Source organism: Dermochelys coriacea, chromosome 6, assembly GCF_009764565.3.
Source record: "Dermochelys coriacea isolate rDerCor1 chromosome 6, rDerCor1.pri.v4, whole genome shotgun sequence".
NCBI classification, from domain to species: Eukaryota; Metazoa; Chordata; order Testudines; family Dermochelyidae; genus Dermochelys; species Dermochelys coriacea.
The window spans coordinates 60368177-60390725 of record NC_050073.1 but is presented as its reverse complement, the minus strand read 5'-3'; the positions used below and the strand labels follow the sequence as shown (position 1 = coordinate 60390725).

General features: G+C 44.5%; 2 protein-coding genes and 1 long non-coding RNA gene across 3 annotated transcripts; 1 reads left to right on the top strand and 2 right to left on the bottom strand.

The window, feature by feature from the left end:
- Window positions 1-437: 437 nt before the first annotated feature.
- On the top strand, window positions 438-13767 carry SLC10A1 (solute carrier family 10 member 1). The gene is made up of 6 exons (XM_038404258.2): window positions 438-952; window positions 2632-3105; window positions 6553-6763; window positions 6861-7039; window positions 9503-9699; window positions 11683-13767. The coding sequence occupies exons 2-6, from the start codon at window positions 2705-2707 to the stop codon at window positions 11892-11894; spliced, it is 1200 nt and encodes a 399-aa protein (XP_038260186.1). The 5' UTR covers window positions 438-952; window positions 2632-2704; the 3' UTR covers window positions 11895-13767.
- A 155-nt stretch (window positions 13768-13922) lies between these two features.
- LOC122460814 lies at window positions 13923-15154 on the bottom strand. The gene is made up of 2 exons (XR_006282329.1): window positions 14539-15154; window positions 13923-14364 (listed from the first exon to the last, which is right to left on the bottom strand). It is a non-coding gene; the product is annotated as an uncharacterized LOC122460814 (long non-coding RNA).
- Window positions 15155-16496: 1342 nt separating this feature from the next.
- Window positions 16497-22229, bottom strand: SRSF5 (serine and arginine rich splicing factor 5). Its single transcript, XM_038404257.2, has 8 exons — window positions 21707-22229; window positions 20862-21012; window positions 19888-19958; window positions 19591-19689; window positions 19243-19312; window positions 17988-18061; window positions 17428-17538; window positions 16497-17272 (listed from the first exon to the last, which is right to left on the bottom strand). Exons 2-8 carry the CDS (start codon window positions 20985-20987, stop codon window positions 17023-17025), a joined length of 801 nt encoding a protein of 266 aa, XP_038260185.1. The 5' UTR covers window positions 20988-21012; window positions 21707-22229; the 3' UTR covers window positions 16497-17022.
- Between the last annotated feature and the right edge of the window lie 320 nt (window positions 22230-22549).

The window sequence follows — 22549 nt, the reverse complement described above, 5'->3', positions numbered from 1 at the left end:
CTCTACATAGCACCTTTTTCTTCTTGCTCAGCTATGGCCTTGGAGACAAAGATCTACCTTCATATTATATCACACCATTCACCTGCAGGTCTCAAAGCACTTCTTAAAAATGAAGCTTCACAATGCCTTCTGCAAGGCAAATAGTATTATCTCCATTTTACCAGGATGAAGATTATCCATGAGTGTGAGAGGTGATGCAACAAAAAGATCAAATAATTTTCTTGAGGCCACATTGCAAGTCAGTGGACAAGGCAGGGAAAGAACCCAGGCGTCCCTGTGCCAACCATTAGTGAATATGCTCATTAAATTCTACCTTACCTATGGCTCCCTCCTTCCCCTAACCTGACTGGGGATGCCTATGCAACACTCAAAAGTTGTTGCTGCTCCAGCTACTTCTTCCTACCCTTGTGACATCCTGCCTATTAGAAGCGTTTTCAAATCAACACTAGAGAGAGAAACAGGAAAGAAAGGCTCCTACATTCCTTCCAGCTTTCAATCATGTTTCCAGAGCAATTGGGCTGGAAAGTTGCTCACTGGTGAGCTCCACTATGAATAGAAGCAATGAATAAATTACTGCAGCTGACAAATTAGAGCTGTAGAGCTTCTCCAGCAAGAGGGAAGGGTTCACAGAGAAAGCAGTGCGGTGAAAATCCATTCCCCAACCCTGTGCCCAGGAGAAAAAGATCCAACCTGCACAGGCTGCCTCCAGCCACATCCCCACCCAGAAGATTCCAGTCTTGGTCTTCTAGGAGCTACTATCATACTCTGCAAGCACAGGACCAGGCTTTGCCAGATGGGGAAGGGATTTTCTTGAATCATAATGGCTAAAGGGCTTTCTGAGTTTTATTGCTTGGAGAACTCAGCCAGGAATGGATCATCAAGTAGCATGTAAACCCTTTGAAAAGTGCAAAGACAATATCCACCTTCTGAAGCAGAAGTCTAAGGGCTAACGGTAAATTAATTAATTTCCACTCTGTACTTTAATGTGTCTAGGGATGGTGTGTTTTTGCAGACACCAGGTCTGATCCTAATGGGAGTCTCCAGATGGCTTGCTCCATATTTATTTTTGTATGTGTATAGGGGCTTGGAGAACAGGGAGCAAAGAAGAAGATTGGGCACCAGTAAATGCAGTTCCCAAGTCTGGCATACAGAATGAAATGTGTCCTCCTGATACATGGTTAGAATGGCAAGGACCTACTGGGGGATCAGAGGAATCATTTCAATTTGCAAAATAGTTTCTTTAAAGGATACCATGCTGGCCCCCTCTTCCTCCTTATGTCCACCTGTGCAGCTCCCATTGATGTGTGCTGCTGGTAGCTGCAGGTATGACAGGAAACATGGCTGTCTGTCCCATGCTTTAACAAGGCCAAGAAACCTGGGGGTTTTCCCTGCTCTGCCACTGACTCGGTGTGTGTCTTTGGATGAATTAGGTAGCCTCTGTGTCTGTTTCCCCATCTCTAAGATGGGAATGCTACTTTGGAACATTGTGAAGCTTAATTAATTCATGGTTGTAAACGTAACAGAGGAATTGCCCTACCAGATCAGAGTCTATCTAGTCCAGTATCCTGCGATCAGCAACAGGTGCTTCAAAGACAGACACAAGACAGCCTGTACTGGAATAACCTGTCCACAGGAAAAGCTTCTTCCAAACTGCCATGTGTCGGAGGTGGGCTTAGCCCTGAAGCATGAGGGTTTGTAACCCTTCTTAGGCTTCATCTATACTGTGAGGTAGGGGGTATGAGTCCCCTGCTCATGTACACATATTCTAGCTAGACTGACGAGAGTTAGTGTGAGTATAAACAGCAGTGTAGCCACTGTAGTATGGGTAGCAGCAGCAGAGGCACAGCTTAGCCATGCCGAGTACAAACATGCCAGACCCCCGTTGGTATGCACATGGCGTGGCTAAGCTGTGCCTAGGTTACCGTAGTTACGCTACTATTTATACTCACGCTAGTTCAGTGAGAGCTAGCATGGGTGCGCGAGCAGAGGAATTGCACCGCTAGCTCATAGCGTAGATGTAGCCTTAGAGGGAAAAAATGAATTATTTCTAGTATAACGGGGGATGTTCTCACTGGGTGTAGAAACGCCTAACTATTTTGAATCCTGCTAAGCTCTTGGCCTCAGTAGCATCTTGTGGCAATGAGTTCTACAGGCTATTTCATTTTATCGGTTTTATATTAGCTGCCTTTCTTTTTCATTGACTGTGCCCTTGTTCTCATCGTGGGGGAATGGCTAAGGAAGTTGGAGAGGAGTCAAGGCATTCAGTTGGAAGTCTTGGAAAGCTAGTATATAGTGGAAGGTTTTTATTCTTGAAATCAATGGGCTCTGTTTCTTGGCTATCAATGAATAGCCATGAGACAGAGGCTGAAATTTTGTCATGCATGAAATATTAGTCAGCCATCAATGTGGATATTAGAGGGGTTATTCTAGTCCTAAAAATTAGGAGAGTGCTTTGAATTCCTAGGGCAGAAAGGTGCAAACTATTAAAAATATGATCCCTGACAAAATAGCCTTCAGCTGCATTCAGTACTAGATGATAAGAGCTCGGGCCTGAAGAAGAGAAGGTACTGACTGCAGGAAGGGGGAGTGCTGGATGTGATGTTTACGTGCACTGGATTTGTATTGTTTCAGGCTTTTGAAGTGGCTTCCTTCCTCACTTTGCCAACCACATCAGAAAGAAGGGACGGCTAAGCTCATAGTGACAATGAACAACTCCAGAGGAGCCGATGGGAGCCCAGAATCCTGGAACCCAGAACACACCAAGAATGCCTCCTTGCCCAACTTTACACTGCCTTTCACGTTTCGCCAACGGGCCACTGACCAAGCGCTGAATGGAATCCTCATTGCTGTCCTGGGCATTGTCATGGTGTCACTGGGGTGCACCATGCAGCTCTCCAAGATCAAGACTCACTTCTGGAAACCTAAAGGGGTGGCTCTTGCTGTGGTGGCTCAGTATGGCATAATGCCTCTGACAGCGTTTGCCCTGGGAAACCTCTTCCATTTGGGCCCTATTGAGTCTCTGGCTGTGCTCATCTGTGGCTGCTGTCCAGGTGGAAACCTCTCAAACATTTTTAGTCTGGCAGCAAAAGGAGATATGAACCTGAGGTAAGGAGAGCTTGGTACCTCACCATTGTCATTGGCCAGGCCATTTTAGTTAGGAGACTGGTCTACAGTCTAACTTATTAGTTCTCCCAATTCTAATGCTTGAGGCAGGAATAAATTTGGTATTGTACCCAAAGTATTTTTGAGTACTCATCAGCTTGGTGCTAAATGCTGCTTAGTCACTATTGGTCCAGAGCAGCGCTATGGCACCTAATATCTAGAACAGAGCTGCACTCCAGCACTTGGGGTCATACCACCACTAAGATTTGACCTGGCTACCCCTCCATAATGCCAGCCAGAGCAGTAGTCAAGCCAAATTTCAGTGGCGGTGTGACCTGATGTGCCAGGTTGCAACACCACTCAAATTTAGCCCAACCACCAATGTTCCCTCATGTTCCCCACACGTGCATCAGTAAACTACCTTATGTGGCTGGGAATGTGACTGATGCCTGGGTTAGGCTCTCCTGCCAGAACCCACAGCAGCTCCTCTTGGCACTGGGGAAGCCTCAAACCAGCAGGGAGGAGGGAGAGTAAGGAGCAGAGTAGGGTGGAAGGGAGCCCAGCCAGCAGCTGAGTCCTGTTCTGCCTGCTGAGCCCTCCTGCCAGAACCCACAGCAGCTACTCTTGGTGCTGCTCTGGGAACCAGCAGGAAGCTGAGAGCCAGCCAGCAGGGAGGAGTGAAGTAGGCAGAGGACATAACACTCTCCCAGGAACCCAGGGCGTAGGATCAAGCCATCACGGAAGGTAAGGAGCAATGTGAGGGTAGGCAGAGAAATAGCGGAGTTTCCATCAGTCAGGACCCAGGAATTAGATACCCCTACAAGGATTATAGCTTTAGGAGGAAAGAAACACCCAAAAGAGGAAGACAAGCTGTGTACTTTTGTTGGTGCCATAAGAAGAATTGATTTCAATAGCTTACCTGTGGCATACTCATCAGTCTTGTTACTCAGCACAGTATTGGACTACAAGCTGCATTTCAAAGAACTTGATGTGAGTTTAAACCTCTTCAACCCAGGATTCAATCAAATGGAAGATGTTGTGACCAATTCCCAATCTAATCATTTAACTACCCAGTCAATTTGTGAGACAAAGGTCTATGTAAGCATGATGAAAATATAATGATAAATTAAAGCCAAATCAGAGTGGTCCCTGTTTTCTCATCCTTTCATTAACAAATTCAACTGGTTGACATAAAATAAGGGACTTTTGATTATTTAGTTGGTTGTTTTAATAGTGCTTTTTGTTGTGGTGGTGCTGGATTTTATTTTTATTGCATGGCAATATGGATCCTTGTGTTTGGTCCTGTGACACAGAGACCACATTTTCAAGACTGGGCTGCATATTTATGATAACCTTGTTTGCATTTGGTGCCCAGTCACATATTTTGTGAATGCAGAAAAGCAAAAGCTGTATGTGCTCAAAAACTGCAAGTTTGTCCGTGGGCAAAACCGTAGGTTCAGATATAAAGAAATGGGGCTTGATCCTGCATTTCATTAACTCCCCTTTTATAGCGGTGTAACTCCATTCATTTAGTTCAAGTAGAGTTACACCAACTTGAATCTGGAGTAACACAATGGTGATTCATGGCCATGGCTGAGACCCTTTTGAAAATTCAGTCAATTCAGCATAAATTCACATGCCACAGAGGTTTAGGAGCAAATGCTGAAATTAACTAAGGAAAAGTGGCATTTCTCCCTGTTAGCTCTCTGCCATTAAACAAAGTGCCCCATAGTGCATCTTTATCAATAAACTCATCAAAATGACAAGACTTTCTAGCAGATCTTTTTGTGCACCCTGTGATTTAGAATCCACTCACCATAGATTTCCCATATGACTACTATGCAAGACCACTAAACAGCAAAATACTGATCAAACATTTCATGCTATTTTTCCTAAGGAGATGATTTAGAAGCAATAATAGGAGAGGGTCAGAAATTCAGGAGGCAAGGCACAGTAGGGAATATATCCTGTGAAGGTCTTTTGAAAACAGTGAAACGCTTTATAGAATAAGCGGGAAAATACTACAAATTAAGGACAGGAGATGCAGTAGATGGCACCTCTCTCCTCAGCTTTTTTGTTTATTTTTAAGATATCATTATAGTCTGAATCACCTTAAAACACACCAAGTTTTCAAGTTGAGAGTCACACTTCTTTCCAAGCTACCATCATAAAAATCTTATGTATTGATCCAATCTACCTTTCTTCTAAAAGGTTATATGATCAATTTAATAAGTGGATGTGAAATCTGAGTAAGATTCAAGACCAATGTAAAATATTCTTCTGGCATCTTAAATGCTTTATTTGAATTTTGCAGAGCATATGTTTTATAAAAGGAGTATTTTACATGTTCTGCCGATGGCCTCTGACTAATTACATGTGTGCTTTGCTACTTAGTTTAAAGTTTGATATAGGAGCTGAGCTACACGTTTATATTAGAACAAAATGTGCATTTATTACTAATGTGTGAAGTCTCAATTACTGTTGCACCGATTTTCAATTAGATAAAATTTACTGGTAAAATGTTAGTTAGGTTTCAAAAATGGCTGCTTTATCTTATGGTGACATCACATGCAAGATGAATTTTGGAGACTCTCTCACGTGATAGAATTACCACCTTGAGGGAATTTCTGCAGGGCTCCTGCACTATCTAGTTTAGCACTACAGCATTACTGTTGCATCCTCAGATGCATAATGGGGTTTTATACCTTTTTTTTTTTTATGTGTCCAGCATTAGCCACTGTTGAGGGCAGAATATTGGTGTAAACGGACCATTGTTTTGTTCCAGCGTGGCAATGCCTACATTCCCTTCACCATTCCAGTTATTAGTACTCTTAAGAGACCTCCTTCCATTCCATGTAAATCAAGCAAGTCTTAAGGGGCTACCCCAAACAGAAAAAGATAAGCCCCTCCCCCTAAAAATGAGACAAGCATTGCCTCAGTCCAGTGGCCCTTGTCCAAGATAAAAGAGTGGAAACAACAGCAAGGGAAAGACAGCTGAACTTTGCTTTCTCTGCATAGCTTCTGAACTTTTGCACTTTATGTACATGGATAACAAGAACATCCAGAGTTATAAAAGTAAGTATTTAGAAACAAACCAACCCAAGACCTTTGAAGATATAAACCGTTATGTCTCAGGGGAAAGCCAAACTTCTAACTAATAGGAGTTGAGAAGAAATTTTCCCTATGGGCAGGTTATTCCATAACTGCCTATTGTGCAGTTTCTTGCACTTTCCTTTAAAGCAACTGGTACCAGTCACTGCTGGAGATAGGATACTGGACTAGCTGGACATGATGCAGTATGGCAATTTCTATGGACCAAGATGCAAAGGGGAGAAATGGGAAAAGTGAGCTGAAATTGTAGATGGAAGTAAGTGTCCAAGTTAGATAAAGAGAAGAATATTCCAACAAATAATTTCATTCTACTGCTATTACTTTCTCCCTTCATCTCAGCATTGTGATGACCACATGCTCAACGCTCCTGGCACTTGGGCTGATGCCTCTTCTCCTGTATCTTTACTCAAGAGGGCGGTACCAGGGCAACCTAGAGGTCAAGGTGCCTTACAAGGGAATAGTCATCTCCTTGGCCATGATGCTCATTCCCTGCAGCATTGGCATCTTCCTGAATGAGAAGAAGCCACAGTATGCTCGCCTCATCATCAAGGTAAGAAGTGGTAATCACCTTTCCCTAAGGGCCTCAAAACTATTTACAAACATTTTTTGTCTTGTCTTTCCCAACTCCTGATCCACTTTTATTTCAGGCAGGGATGATTGTGCTGCTTGTATCATCTGTTCCAATAATCGTTCTGTTTGTGACAAGTGTTGGAAACAGTATTTTGATCATCTTCTCGCCACCCCTACTGGGAACGTCTGCCTTGATGCCTTTTATTGGTTTCCTGCTTGGCTACATGCTATCTTCATTTTTCAAGCTCAATGACAGGTAGGTCTCTCTACATCCGTGTAGAGGGGCAATTACACCCTATCCCCCTTTGGGGGGAGGGGCAAGTCTGTCTGCCTGCCCTGAGCTTCAGGGCAGTATGGCCCAATGGCCAGAGTCAGTATGCTTACTCTTGTCATCAGGGCAGTACGGCATAGTAGTGGAGTCAATATGGTTGTCAATGTCAGGGCAGCACAGCCTAATGGCCAGAGTCAATATGGTCACCTTTGCCGTCAGGGGAGCAGAGTCAGTATGGTTGCCCATGCCTTTAGGGCAATATGTTCTAATGGCCAGAGCCAACAGAATCCCCTCCTCAGCGTAGTCGTGTGGCCCGATGGCCAGAATCAATGTAGGCTGCCCTCCTCAGCAGGGCTGGATGGTCTAGTGGCCAGTTGGGGGAATAGGCAGTCATCAGTTGGGTGGGTGGCAACCAGGATAGAGGGATCTGGGACCTCCAGGCTCCACTCGGTCCCAGCCCAGGGCCCTGACAGTGGCGAGTGTAATTGCCACTGAGTCAGCAGGGATCTGACCAAAACACACTGGCTCAAGATCCAGTTTGATAACTGGTCCACTGTCTAGTTCCCCATGGCTACTTCCTACCATATTCCCTGATGCTGTGGTCTAGATGTCTTTGGCGTCTCCCGGATTTCTCAGCGTGCACTGTTCCTGGCAGCTCTGGCCTCCCTTGGGCGTCCACAGGTATCCAGGCGTCTGCCTGGATCTCAGTGCCTCTGGCTCCTGCCATCTGGGGTTCCAGCTGCTCCCGGGCTGAAGCCTATGAGGTGCATCCTTCCTTTCAAGCAGTCAGCCTAGAATGAGCTGGGCTGCTCCATTTTATACTGCAGCAGCTGTTGGAGCATGCCCAACAGGGTGAAGGAGCATGGTTTCCTCTGTCCAGAGTGTGGTATTAACCTCTTCTTATCCAGTGCAGGGCAAGTACACCCCATCACAATCCCTTATCACACTCGCTCCTTTTTTACCTGGGAGTTCTAAGAAAGGGGATTGAGTACAAAAGAATGACACTGAAATCTTGGGAGACGCTGAATGAGTTGCTTTCAGCATGGAGGCTCTGACGCACTCTGACAACTGAACTTTGAACATGATCTCCCAGTGCTGATGCTGAAGTCTGAGCACAGATGAGAGAAGCTGTCTACACAGATCCCACCCTCACCCCCCAAAAATATGATTTTGTAGTGATAAAATGGTGCCAGCAGCAACCCCGATATTAACACTTCTTATTTAACTACAGGATGCACTGTCACAGCCTGTATTCAAGTGTAAGTTACCTCTGTACCAAGTTCCCTCTAAGCTCCATGGCTGCGCAGCTGGCTATCAAGGGTCACGCAGGCAGGAAGAGGTGCCTCTCCCCCAGTCCTGGAGCTGCTGCAGCAAGAGAGGGCTGGGGAGAGTCCTCTCTTTCCGCCCCAAGGCAGCCTGAACCCCAAACCTACCATCCCTGACCCCACTTGAGAGCCTGCACCCCCAACCAGAGCCCTCAACCCCCTGCACCAGCCCTGAGACCCCTCCCACACTCCAAACGCCCCACCTCTGCCACACATCACCTCCATATTGGTGCACATAAAATTAATTCTGCATATGGATGTAAAAAATTTGAAGGAGCATTGCCTCTGTATTGTCCCTAGCCTACGTGCCTCAATCCTTACTGGGAAGAGAGATAAGTAGAGTCTCATGGACCAATTCATTCTTTGGCTCTCTTGGGTCTGCCAAAACTGAAATCAATGGCAGAGGCAATTCTGTCAGATGGATGTGAAGACCCACCAAGCTGTTTCACACAGGCCTCTGAACAAGCTGATGGATGGTTTGACTTTTGGTCACTACAGACCTGTTCATTTCAGAATTCTCAGTTACTGACAATGAAATATGAAAGAGAAAAAAGTCAGGAGAACTCCCAAGTAGAAAGTGATGGAGAAAAGGGTTAGTGAGTGCTGATAGGACTGCCAGAACTCAAACAATTATTCCTATTTTGATAACTGCCTCACATCACAAAGGGCATAACAATATTCAGCTGAAGACCCCAACACTGACTCAAAGCAAGGATCCCACTACACAACTCTGAATCATCCCTTATCATGCCTTGAGACCATGGGTAACCCAGCCAAGATAAACCTCCCCTTACCTTTCCCGGGCGGCTCTCTCTCCTCACTTTTGAACCAGATTTTTTTTCCTTGTGGTAGCAGCAGCTCCTGGAAAACCTCAGATTCATGACCGCCAAGCATTACTAGGCAGGATTTCCACCCATGCACACCACCTGTCACTACCTACCCTTGCACACTTTTAAAGGAGTGCTGGGCAAAGCATCTCATTTGAATTCTCAACACTGCTCCTAATGCAGTTTCTTTTACCACAGTCAAATGCATAAACATCTGGGCACCTTGTCTATTTTAAGTTGTATAGAAATGTAACAGTTCTGCAATTCACACCTGTGTTTAACTCCTTCCTATACAGGTGCAGGCGGACAGTGTGCATGGAGACTGGTTGCCAGAATGTGCAGCTCTGCTCTACCATCCTCAAAGTGGCCTTTGCCCCTGATGTCATTGGACCCCTTTTCTTCTTCCCTTTCCTGTACATGGTATTCCAGCTTGGAGAGGGCTTTCTCCTGATACTGGCCTTCAGAGTTCATGAAAAGCTAAAGAAACCAAACGGCAAGTGTAGTATAACCAAAACCTCTCCTGTTCCTACATGCTTTTCATCTCAAAAGTAGTGTATAAACCACACACTGGTATCACTGCCCCATCACTGAACTGCTGCTATCTCTGGGGTGGAACTCAGTTGCTGTATAACAGCACACAGCAAAACGAAACAGCAGCTAGAAGTGAAGAATAGCCTCTCCAGATAATACTGCATAGGGAATTGAGGATACTAGGGGCCACAACTTCTGATATCAAAAGTTTAGTAGTGTGAGATACTGACTATGCAACCCACCAATGGTCACAGCTTTCCAGAGGATCCTGTGCTTCAGTGTGCAGGCACACCCCAAAAGCAGGGAATCTGTATTGACACAACTCAAAGGAGATGAATATCATGTCCATTTGAAACTGAGAGGAATATGAGGTAGACAGCAGCCTGACAAATCCTGAGTATCACTACACGTTGTTGAGTGAGGGGTGGGAAAGGAATGGGCCCCCCTCATATGCAAGTCACATGTCATGTCATTAGAAAGTAAATGCTGGGAGCAGGCCCCTAGACATTTCCTATGTGAAATTTCTGCATAGAAATTAGAGGCTCCAAGACTGGAAGCTCTGTAGTGTGACATACGAAGATCTTCACCTTCATATTGTGTTACCCAGCCCTGGCTAGTAACATCATGCTCATTACCATCTGACAACTGTCAGAGGTCACTGTGACAGGGTGCAACTCGTGTGCACCCCTTTGTGGTACAACATGGTCCTATGACTGCTCTGCCTCAGTTTCCCACATACATACTATGGCCTATCCAACCATAGTATCAACCAGCCCTCCAGCCAAGTGACCTCAAAGCATCCAGCCCCTTCCAGGAAAAGGGATCTTTCAAAAGATACAAAACAAAGGTATCATCTGCCCAGCCAGGCTCTACCAGTGCTGTAATTGCCAGGCATTGCACGCTACCTCCACATCTCTCAAATAGTTTAGTTTCATAAGTGCAGCAAATGTGGATACCTGAGCCCAAGACTGGCCTTTAACCCTTTCTAGCACAGGATGGGACAGTCTCACCCCATCACAGTGGCCTACAAATAGGAGTTGATTGTGTCATTGAAGTTCTTAATTAACATGAATTCACTTACCTCTGCCACATGCTGCTCTTCTGGACCAATATACAATAGTTTAGGACAGGAAGTGAAGAATGCTTAATCCAAATGAGTGGATTGCTTTTTGGTGAGGTTGCAGACAAGTATTGCAGCTGAGAGGGGAGACTGGTTGGATGTATAAGCAAATTCAGCAGCTGCCTTTGTGGTTTTAAAAAAAAAAAAAAAAAAATGGGTAGGCCAGTTTCATAGCAATCAGGACAGCTGTTCTAGTCCAGTACTACTGCAGCTCTCCTTCTGGGCTTCAGCTGGGGAACAGCTTCAAACCCCATTGAACCTTACAGGCAGGGGCTGCTTGGGAGAGCCACTCAAGCAGAACATCTAGCAGCCATCTTAGGCCTGCCCCTGCCCTAGATAGCTGGCTCTATCTACTTTGGTAGACAGAGCGGAGGTTTATTTGCACCATGGAGTGCAATAGTGGTGGTTTGTCATATTTTGTAAATGCAGCTAGTTTGTGGATAGACATTTTCTTTTAAATTGAAAAGCAGTGTGCACTGGAAACTTAGAAAAGGTGACATTTTCCACTTACTGTTAAATGAATTTTTAGAAAAGAGTCCCATGCAAATGAAAGTCTGGTTCATGAAGTGACTTGAAACAAAATAGCTGCAGGTTTTTTTGTTTGGGGGAGGGGGGGGGGAAGAGCGGGCGGGTTGCCACTTTTATTTTGCACAGCTCTGTCCCTTGGGCTTCTTTGAGATCTAAAGAGGGCCAGGCATTGCTCAGTGCAATATAGGAATCCCTGCATTACAGCAACCACTCATCTTTCCTCCAGCATCACCTTCCAGTGATATGGGTTAGGGACAATGTGGTCTCATATGACTTTCCCCCCCCCCTCTTCTTTAGATACAGCAAAAATGATCTATACAGCTGTGGATGATCTTGCACAAGAAACAAAGCCACCCAGGCTCCTACGAAACACCAGCAAAATAGGGGGCTACTACAGAAGCACCACACCTCAGATACACCCACCAATGCTCCAGGTTAAATCTTCGGCACCTGGTTTGCTGAACTCCAGCAGTTTTGCATGCAATGTTGATTTTAAAACAAAGGGGTGAGCAGATCCTCTCAAAGGCCCACTTCTACCCCCATTGGATGTTCTCCAGAAAGGGCACCAACCACCACAGGCTATAGTTTGAGACTCATTGGACTAACCAATTTTTGGTCATCTACAAAACATTCATATTTTGGCTGATGATGAAATGGTGCAGTCCATCCCAGTGAGCTCTCTCCCAGTTTCCCACGAGCTCTGTGCCAGACACTTTGCAACTAACAGCATTACAGCTTATTATTGATTGCTACCATTAATGCAGCCAGACCCATTCTTTTGAGTTGTTTTTCTGTGCACAGTTTTGCTGGCAAGCGTTAGAGGGAGAGGCAAAAGCCTTTCAGAAGTTCAAGCTAATTTCTCTAATTAGAATCTAAAAGCTAGCCTGGAATTTTCTCCTAACAGGATTGACAAATGAAAAGTGACCACATATACAGTTTAGGAGTCTTTTACTATCAATCACAGGCACTCCCCTTCACCCCAGCTGTTTTGTACATCTACGATCCCCAAACCATAAGCCTTGGAGCCCCAAAACACGACCTGCAGCCAATCTCAGCTTGTCTATAATTTAACATGGAGAGGTTTCTAAAATACTTATAAGGCTGACCCTAGTGTCTGACTGCCTCATACACTTAAGATCTATTAACCACATCTTATAAAAGGAGAACTGAGGCACCCAGAGGCTGCGACTTGCCCAAAATCACACAATATCAGAGCAAGAAACTGAACCTGGATCTGCCTCATCTTAAGCTAGTACCCTAACTGCTGGACTAGTCTGCCCAAGGACAAGACCACTTGACCCGAAGTGCCTTGCTTTGTAGAAAAACTCCTACATCTGAAGTAATAATACTGAACACTTTGAAAGCATCATATAAGCATTAACTAAACCACAAGGCCACAGTCAGTAACAAAGCAACATTAGAACTCAGAAGCTCCAGGCTCCCAGTTCTGTGCTCACACCAGTGGTTCACCGTACCTCAAAGTAAAATTTAAGAATATTGAGCACATTAAAAACCACCATTCAATAAAGCCAAACTTTTGACTTGCAAAACTACAGCAATTGTTACATTATGTAAATTAGATGTACGCCTTAGGCTCCTGGCAAGAGGCCAATAGTCCTTGGTGATGCAAAGGATGAGAACTTCTTTTGCACGCTTAGTTTCCGATTAAGACCGCATTGAAGGGAATCGGAGCCTTTCCACTGACTTCCATTATGCTGCTAGCCATCATGGTCGTAAAGCTCTTTAGAAGCAAGTATCTTTAGCCACTGACCATTTATTCAATGGCTGTCTCACTTGCATTCCAAAGACTTTTATCCCTTACGCTGCTGGATAAAGCTTTCCGAAATGCAACAATTGCATATGGATAATGTCCCTTTAATAGCTAGTATATCTTCGGCTGCAAAGTTTAAAGATTTCACTGTAACTCTGCCAACCCCCTCCATTCAAAACTCATCGGGACCCCTCCCACAAAGCATGGGATTGCCTTAAAATTGTGGTGTCGTTTTTCAAACCCATTTTTCAGCAGCACACATTCACCCTCCACATTATCCTGTCCTCTACTTGGCTCCTACATGACATCTCATGGTGGTCCACCATCTTCCTTGAGGGCAGATTGATTTCAGCCCCTTGGAAACAGCGTTTACTGTCTTCACTGATAGCAGCCTGACTGTGACCAGCTGGGTCTTTAGCGCCATGCACATTAGCAGCAGCCATATTAGGAAAGAAATAAGCTTCATAGAAGCAAAAACAGAATCAGTCAGGAAAATCCTTATAAAACACCACATATACTTTGGGAGCAGAGGCATAATGAGACCTGACAGAAGCCTGCTGTGGATTTTAAGGGTCTGTTCTGTTAACTTAAGTTTAAGCATAAATAGAACTATGTATCTGTAAGTGTAAGAAATTGCAGTGTAATCATGTTTGCAAGACCAAGGAAGAAAGTGACTAAAAAACTAGGCAGCCAGTTTGAATCAACACTTAAACTTGTACTGAGAGGAAGAAAGTTAACATGGAAATGAAAAACTAATACATATGCATAAGAGAACAAGTTTATGTAACAAAAAGGTAGTTTAAAGCTGTATATAGTCTAGTGCTGGAAACAACTGATCAGGTCATCCCACTGAGCTTCCCATTTGTAATGGGCTGCTACTTGCTGAGCGTTTGCCTTAATAAAGATTTTAGACTTATCTGCTGAGTGACTCCAAAGCCAACAATCTATTGCAAGACTTGAAACAATATTGTGAATTGGTAATACTATCCTTGGAAGAAGTTGCACATGGCCACCACTTGTACCCCAAACAAAAAAACCGAAGAAGTAGAAAACAAATTCTGCCTCACATTTAATTGTGAGTTTAAAAGGAACAGGGCATTTTCAGTGCCAAATATGCAACTCCTTGCAACAAGAACTAAGCGTACTTAAGGTATCGCTTGTTTTAAAGCATAAGGCAAGTCCTGTTTTTGCACAGACCAGAATCTTAACTGTAACAAGTCTAACAAATTTATTTGAGCATAAGCTTTCGTGAGCTACAGCTCACTTCATCGGATGTAGCTCACGAAAGCTTATGCTCAAATAAATTTGTTAGTCTCCAAGATGCCACAAGTACTCCTTTTCTTTTTTGCGAATACAGATTAACATAGCTGCTACTCTGAAACCTCTAACAAGTCTGTCACCATCTAGAACCGTCACTGACGTGTGGACACATAAAATGGCAATGGTAGCCATGACAGAACTCTGATCCAGAACCTAGAACTGGAATTGCTTAGCAGTACATAGCCTCTTTTATATGCAACTGAGCAGTTAAATGGTTGTACGCAACTTGTCCTAGCAGAACATATTTCCCCAGAACGTCCTATATTGTTATAACTGCACCCCAAGAGATCATCCATAACCAGCTGCAATTATTTTAGTATTGGGCACTGATAATTGTTAGAAAACAAAAATTCACACATCACTTGATTTTAAAGCAGACCTCAGCCTACTTGGCAAGAAGTTGTCAAGTTACTACAGCTTTCTAGGCCATGCCAAAGTGCTCTGCTACTGCTGAGACCCTAACCCACGATGAAGTATTACCCAGAGATTTCACGTCAGCTAACCATCTATAGCGCTCTGGAAAAGGCTCCCAGTTTCTGATCAATACCACTCAATTCCTCAATGAGCTCCACCTCTCCTAAAACAAGGCCCTGACTACCTCAAGAACTGCTCCTGCTTCCTAGCAGCTTTTTAAGTACATGTAAATAATGCAAATATACTACAAGTACCCACATTCTAAGTGTTCAGAGTAGCAGCCGTGTTAGTCTGTATTCGCAAAAAGAGAAGGAGTACTTGTGGCACCTTCGAGACTAACAAATTTATTAGAGCATAAGCTTTCGTGAGCTACAGCTCACTTCATCGGATGTAGTTCACGAAAGCTTATGCTCTAATAAATTTGTTAGTCTCTAAGGTAGCACAAGTCCTCCTTTTCTTATTGTGTTTCCCTGTAATCAAGTTCAAGCTTGCTTTCTTAATGGCCTCTTCCTGTTACCACCTTTGCAGATTGAAAGAAGGAAGAGTCCATTTTACACCCCTGACTTTTATCACTAATTTCTCAATGGCCAAACCTCTGAGCATAAAAGGCAGACTGCTTTTCATGACAAGATTCCATGTATACTACTGTGGGTAGACACCACATGACATGAGAGGCAAGGTGGCTTTAAGAACAGCCATACTGGTAAGAGCAAACACCCATCTAACCCAGTATCCTGTCTTCCAACAGTGACCAATGCCAGGTTCCTCATAGGTAATGAGCAGAAAAGGTAATCAAGTGATCCACCCAATTGCCCATTCCCAGCTTCCAGCAGAGGCTACAATTCCTGCCCAGCCTGGCTAATAGCTATTGATGGACCTATCCTAAAGGAACTGATCTCGTTCTTTTTTGAGCCGTCAGTCTTGGCCTTCACGTTTTCTGGCAGAGTTCCACAGCACATGTTGTATGAAAAAATACTTATTTTAAATCTGCTGCCTATTCATTTAGTGAGTCCTAAGAGTTGTGTTATAAGGAACACTGCTACACCAGTCATGATTTTATAGACCTCTATCACATCCCCCTGAAGTCATCTGTCACAAAAGAGAAGTCCCAGTCTTCTTAATTGCTCCAAAGCCTGAGCTCTTCCCTAATCATTTTGTTGCCCGATTTGGTATCTAGGAATAGGTATCTCGTTGGAAATGACGGCCACATGAGCACACAGTATTTGATGTAGATGTACCCTGGATTTATATAGATGCAATTTGTGTCTAATCTTTTCTAATTATTCCCAACATTATATAGTCACACTTGACTTCCTTTCTTCATATCCATTTAATTGTGCTTACTCACAACCAGCTGTTCCTTGAAGATATGCACTATCAAGTGTTAGCTAGGAGGACAAAAACCATTTCCTTATTATGAGTCTGCTTGCACACAGGGGAGCTACACAAAGTCACCCCCACAAGTTCCCACATGGCCTGAGAGACAAAAACTGATTTTTTTTTTTTTTTTTTTAAATGAACTGTGTCATTAGGAGACCTGAGCAGCATATAGATGTTTTGGGTTCTTTGAGTATTGAGTGAAGATGCATTTTAAATGAAATGAGAATTTTTAAAATTAAAGGTTTTATTATCAATCTTGAACAGCATAGTTATTTTGCTGACTCAACGGAAACAGTTGAAGCACAAAAAACTCCCCGATATAAAGCTTTATGTACAGCACATTTGTAGAGCTCTTAAAATGTCTAAAGCTACTAGTTTAATTGAAGACATTAAACTAATCTTGAATTACCTTTCACATGTCTGAATACACTGGGAACTAAAACGTTCAGGTGATTTATTTTTTTTGAGTACAAAAAAAATTGAAATTAGCTTTAGTTATAAAGAGCTCTGCCCATATACACAAAACTATACACTCAACATCCACAAAAACGTGAGCAAGAAAGAAAAGATTATCAAAAGACAATACATTTAATTCATACCCCGCTGTGGTCCATATCTACAAAGTTTTTATCCCTCCCCCACATCCAAACCCTTCCCCACAGAAAAACCACATACTTACCACAAGTTTTAGCAAGTATGCTTTTAAAAAAAAAAAAAAAAAAAAGGGCCTTCAAGCATGTTACTTATATAGTTCAATTTCCACTGTCAACAGATCTGGACCTTGACCGAGACCTCTGCCGATCCACAGATGCTGGAGATTTTGATCTACTAGAAGAACCTCGTTTCTGGCTCTTCTCAGGCATTGGAGACCTACTAACTGAACGAGACTTGCTACGGCTCCTACTCCTGGACCTGGTGTAAGACTTGCGGCTTCGGGAACGAGAACGGCTGCGAGACCTGGACGAACTCCTGCTACGGGAACGAGAACGGCTTCTGGACCTACTAATGAAGTTATACAAACCGATGTTAGCTACTACATATTGACATAGTAGTACAATAGCAATGTAAAATTCTGAATGCTTTGTCAAGCAGATGTGAGTGTTCACAAGGAAATTTTAGTCTGTACTTCATTTGGAGGTTTAAAAAAAAACTCATACCTGTGTCTTTTGCTGCCTTCAATTAGTTTAATTTTCCTTCCATTGATTTCTTTGCCAGAGAGTTTTTCAATAGCATTCTTTAAGTCACTGTAAGAGGCAAACTCAACCACCCTTTAAAAAAAACAAAAACAAAAAACACACACCATGATTCACAGGTTTCAGAGTAGCAGCCGTGTTAGTCTGTATTCGCAAAAAGAAAAGGAGTACTTGTGGCACCTTAGAGACTAACAAATTTATTAGAGCATAAGCTTTCGTGAGCTACAGCTCACTTCATCGGATGATTCACATTAAGTGACAGGAATTACCTAGCCCACATGATAGCTCTTAAAAGTATTGCTACAAGATTTGTTGGCTCATTCATGTCAGTAACTGAACAGCAAATTAATGTTTTTCTCCCCCAAATGGTACTCATTTGCCTTTTTGCTAAAATCCGATGGAGCCATGTTTCAACTCAAGCTGTGGGCACCCATTAAGAGTGCTGAACATACATTCAGTATTTAGAAATATCTGAATCTAGTAATGACCATTCAACAAGTTTGAGAGAAGTTTCAGATACTGACCCTTCATTTAGCTTAGGCCTGTGTGCATCTGCAAAGGTTACTTCCCCAGCTTGTCTCATGAAGTCTTTGAGATCCTAACACAAGACCAAATTTGTTATGCAAAGAAACAGAACCAGTGTTTACATATATAAAAAAAGATAAGAACATGACTACTGAAAGAGAAGATGTTAGATAAATTACAAACATGGCACTTGCCATACTTGTATTCTATCAAAATTGAATTAGCTACATCAGGGCACGAAATAAATGAAAATAGCACATTTGCTTAAAGCAAAATGCTGATAGTTTTAACATTAAAAGAAAGTATTAGTCTATATATTGAGCTCAGTGCATATTACCTACGTATTTTTGAAGTGTAAAAAAATACTGCAATAGAATAAGCCTTATGTTCATACAGAATGTTTACAATACACCAGTTATTTTGTGCCCCATATGTCATAAAAATATAGTTTACTTTACCTTCATTAAAATTTCCCTAGGCTAGCCAAGCAGCAAACTGCATTAAGCGATCGAAGATACCGTCATGATATATGCCCGACTGGCTCTTCGCCACCCATTTGAAGAACACTACCCAGTCGATGGAAGCCTTTAATCGCACAGCCCTCCCTATTAGCAGACTACTGACGGATGCAGACATTTTCTACTCCTGTGGAGTTACCAAGGACCACTTTACTGCGATCAGGATTCCAACGACCGACCACCTAATTTCGTATCTTTCAACTCTTTTCGACCAGGACCTCTTATTCGGAAGCGTTACAGGAGGAACAGCTCTCAACTTAAGGATCAGATCTCGTTAACTCTCTGGGATCGCTGCAAACTGGCACTTTAAGGAAGTGCATCGAATACGTCTAGACCGGCAAACACAGATCTAGAGGTGGCCAACTGCTACATTGTAGGAGCTGACTGGAAAAGTCAACCAGGCCCAACCAAGAGTGACCAAGACAACGATTAGGATAACCCACAGGCACTCCTCGTCATAAGGCCAACGACACAGATAGGCTGGCAAATAAAGGGTTTAATATGTGGTTAAAATTGATTTTGAACAAGAAAAAATATATATATATTTATAAATTTGTTCAAATATTTACATTGAGTATTTACATATTACATTAGTTCTGAAAATACCTAAGTTATTTAAACTTACATTAATAATGTTTTCAAGTATATATTTTATTAAAATATTTTTAGTAAAAGTATATTTTACATTACATACCTATTAAATGAAGACAAAATAGTTAATTATGTTTTAACAAACCTGCCAGCTGACTCGGGAGGACAGATTCTCTACTATCAGACGGTTTTCTGTTCGTACAGGTGGGGCATTTCTGTGTGGAACAATATTTAGTGTCATCTTCAATATTTTGAGTCAACACCACTAGAATTTCAGTAAGTTTTGCAGGACCAAACGAAAAAAAAGGATGGTTGAGGATTTATAAATATAAGCTACAAAGTAAGCTTCCATAAAATAAGCAGAACATGCCTATTTCATGTAGTATCTACAATTGATATAGCAGTGCCAAAAGAAGGACTTATGTGGGAAGTGAAGTCAGATGGTGGTATGACACCACTTAACTGGATTCATATACATTAAGACTATACATACCTCCTGTCATTACGTGGACGACGGCTACTAAAGCGATCAGAATATCGCCCTCTGCCTCTGCCACCTCTGGAACGGGCCCGTGCATGTTCAATTGTAACCCTGAAAGAAAACAGGACTCCATTTCACTTGTGTACCCTTTGTGACAAGCTTTTGTTAATGAGAAATACAAGAGAACTGATATTCATGTTTTATACAAAGTGAATTTAAGTTTAAAACAATTGGATTTACTCATCTAGTTTTATTTTAAAGATGCATATGAAGCAGCATACTGGATGCTATTAGTATCAAGGCATTTACCTCTCACTGCAGAGCTCCTTTCCATCCAGTTCATAGACTGCATCATCTGCATCCCTTGGATCCTCAAATTCCTAATTCATAAGAAAACATCATTTTTGATACTACATTTAATAGAAAAACATATGCAAACTGCCTTGTTATTAGAGACTACTACAGCCTTATAGAAGAAATCATTAATAGCAGCTCTCCAGTTTATGAAACTGAACCTTAGCCCACACTAGGAAATTAGGCTGGCATAACTACACCACTGAGAGGTGTGAAAAGTCCATACCTCTGAGCATGTAGTTAAACCAACTTTAACCCCAGTGTAATCAGGGCTAGGTTGACAGGGGATTGACCAACCTACCACCTTTTAGGGAGGTGGATTACCTACACTGACAGAAGTCCTGCACTTGGCATAGGTGGTATCTTCACTAAACCACTGCAGTGCTTTAAAATGTATACAAATCTTAAATACATTCGCAAAAAGAGAAGTTGTACTTGTGGCACCTTAGAGACTAACAAGTTTATTTGAACATAAGCTCGGATGCATCCGATGAAGTGAAAGCTTATGCTCAAATAAATTTGTTAGTCTCTAAGGTGCCACAAGTACTCCTTTTCTTTTTGCGAATAGAGACTACCATGGCTGCTACTCTGAAACCTGTCATTACAACACATTGCATTACTAGTAGAAAACTTCACTTTTTAGACAAAAATTTTTAACGGAAATGGAAGTTTACAGGCTGCATTCCAGCATGTTTACACTGCACCATAAACTCTCAACCCAGACAAGCAAAATCTGTTAGTCCAACTTCCACCCATCCCAAATGAAAAGAAAAATTACACGTTTTATCTGACTAGAATGGAAAGCAGACAAGGACATAAATTAGGTCAGTCCTTATCCAAGGAATGAATCTGCCTATTTCACTCTCACCTATGAGGTAGATCCAGTATATTTCAGAGACACTGATTGCAACCTCTGCAACAGCTCTTACCACAAATCCGAAGCCCCTTTTCAGATCAATGTCCCGGATGCGTCCGTATCCCTTGAAGAATCGCTCCACATCCTTCTCCCTGGCTGCAGGGTTCAGCCTCCCGATGAATACGCGGCAGCCGCTCATAGTGTCGTTGTCACGCTTAAATCGGCTGTAATAGAAACAAGGCGACCATCAGCCGCGCCAGGCGGCAACTGGGGCCCGACGACTCCCCTCCCCCCCCCACCTCAGGTAGCTTTTGTCTGCCTCTCCCCCGCCCCCCCCGTCCCGCGAGCCGCAACGCCCACCCCACCCTCACTGCGCAGCCGCAGAGGCCAGCCCTGTGCCGCAGCGCAGAAACCCCGAGAACATCAGACCGGCCAGCCCCGCCCCTCCCGCTCAGCCCCAATGGGAACGTGCCAAGTAAGACACCACCCCTCCCTGCACCAATGGGGACGAGCCAAGAGCGCTCCCGCCCCACACCCTGGTGACTTTTCGGCCGAGTTCAGCGACCCGCGCACGCGCGCAGAGTTCCCAAGTTAGAGGAGAAGGCAGTAGACGCCGCCATTTCCATTCCACAAAATGGCCGCCCGAGCCGCGCCCAAAGAGAACGGCAACGAGAAGGACCCCCCGCCCCGAGACTACCACCCAGCGCCCAAAGGGCTGGATTAAGTACCACCGAGAACGCGACAGCAGCACCAAGCCCCTCCTCCTGCTTCACTCCCGCAGACCAGAGACGACCTCCCCCAGGAGCGCTCCTCCTCCCCACCCCGGTCTTCCCCAGCCCCGTCCCGCGTTCCCCGCAATTTCCTCTCCCAGCTCCCTTCTCTCCTATGCCTAGCGGGGCCCGCTAGCCCCTCACCAACCTGCGCTACGATGGTCTCGCGATGCGTGCCGAGGCCAGACGGGTGCGCGGGTTGGATGAGCAGTAACTACTTGCCCGATCTTCCCTCTGCGGCGTCTAGCTCCCGACTGGCGAGTCCGCTGCTTAGCTGCGCCACAAAATGGAGGCTGCTAGCGCGTGACGTTGGCGTCACGTGACCCATCTCCGGCTCCCCCATGGGTGGAGAAGCCGGGGGGGGTGGGGCCCTCTTGACAGAGAGAAGCCAGGTCAGCGGGTAGGCGGGGCTTGTCCAGGCACCCCTGAGTCTCGCGATCCGGGCCCGGCGCGCGGCCCTGCCTGTCAGTGGGGGGGGGGCTGAGGCGCTGGGCCCCGTAGAGCCGTGGGGCGCCGCCAGGACCGCGGAGAGCAAGTCGGGCCGGGCCCATCCAGTCCCCCATTTCTGTACCCCCCCCCCGTACCGCCGGCCCGGTGCAGTGCCCACCCCACCCCCGGCGGCAGTTGCTGGGGCACGAGCCTTTTGACACCTTGACTCACTCCAGGGCCTGGAGGAGCCTGCGGGCTGGCCTGGGAGAGGCCGCTGGAGCGTGGCGGGGGCTTATCAATGCCAGCGCAGCCTCCGCATTCGTAGCGCGGTAGCACCCCCGTAAGCGAGCCCGGGACTCCCCGCACGAGTGGCACATGCGTCAGGGGAAAATCGCCCCTTTTTCCAGCTTGGGGAAGCCCTCGCGCGTGGTGAAATCTTCCGGCTGCCCTGGGTCCTCCTCCCTTTGTCATATTTCCCTGCTCCCAAACTTCCTGCCCCCAGGCTGGCCCCACTGCTGGTGGAGGGGAGAGATTGGGGGGACGAGGTCATAGCTTTTATTGG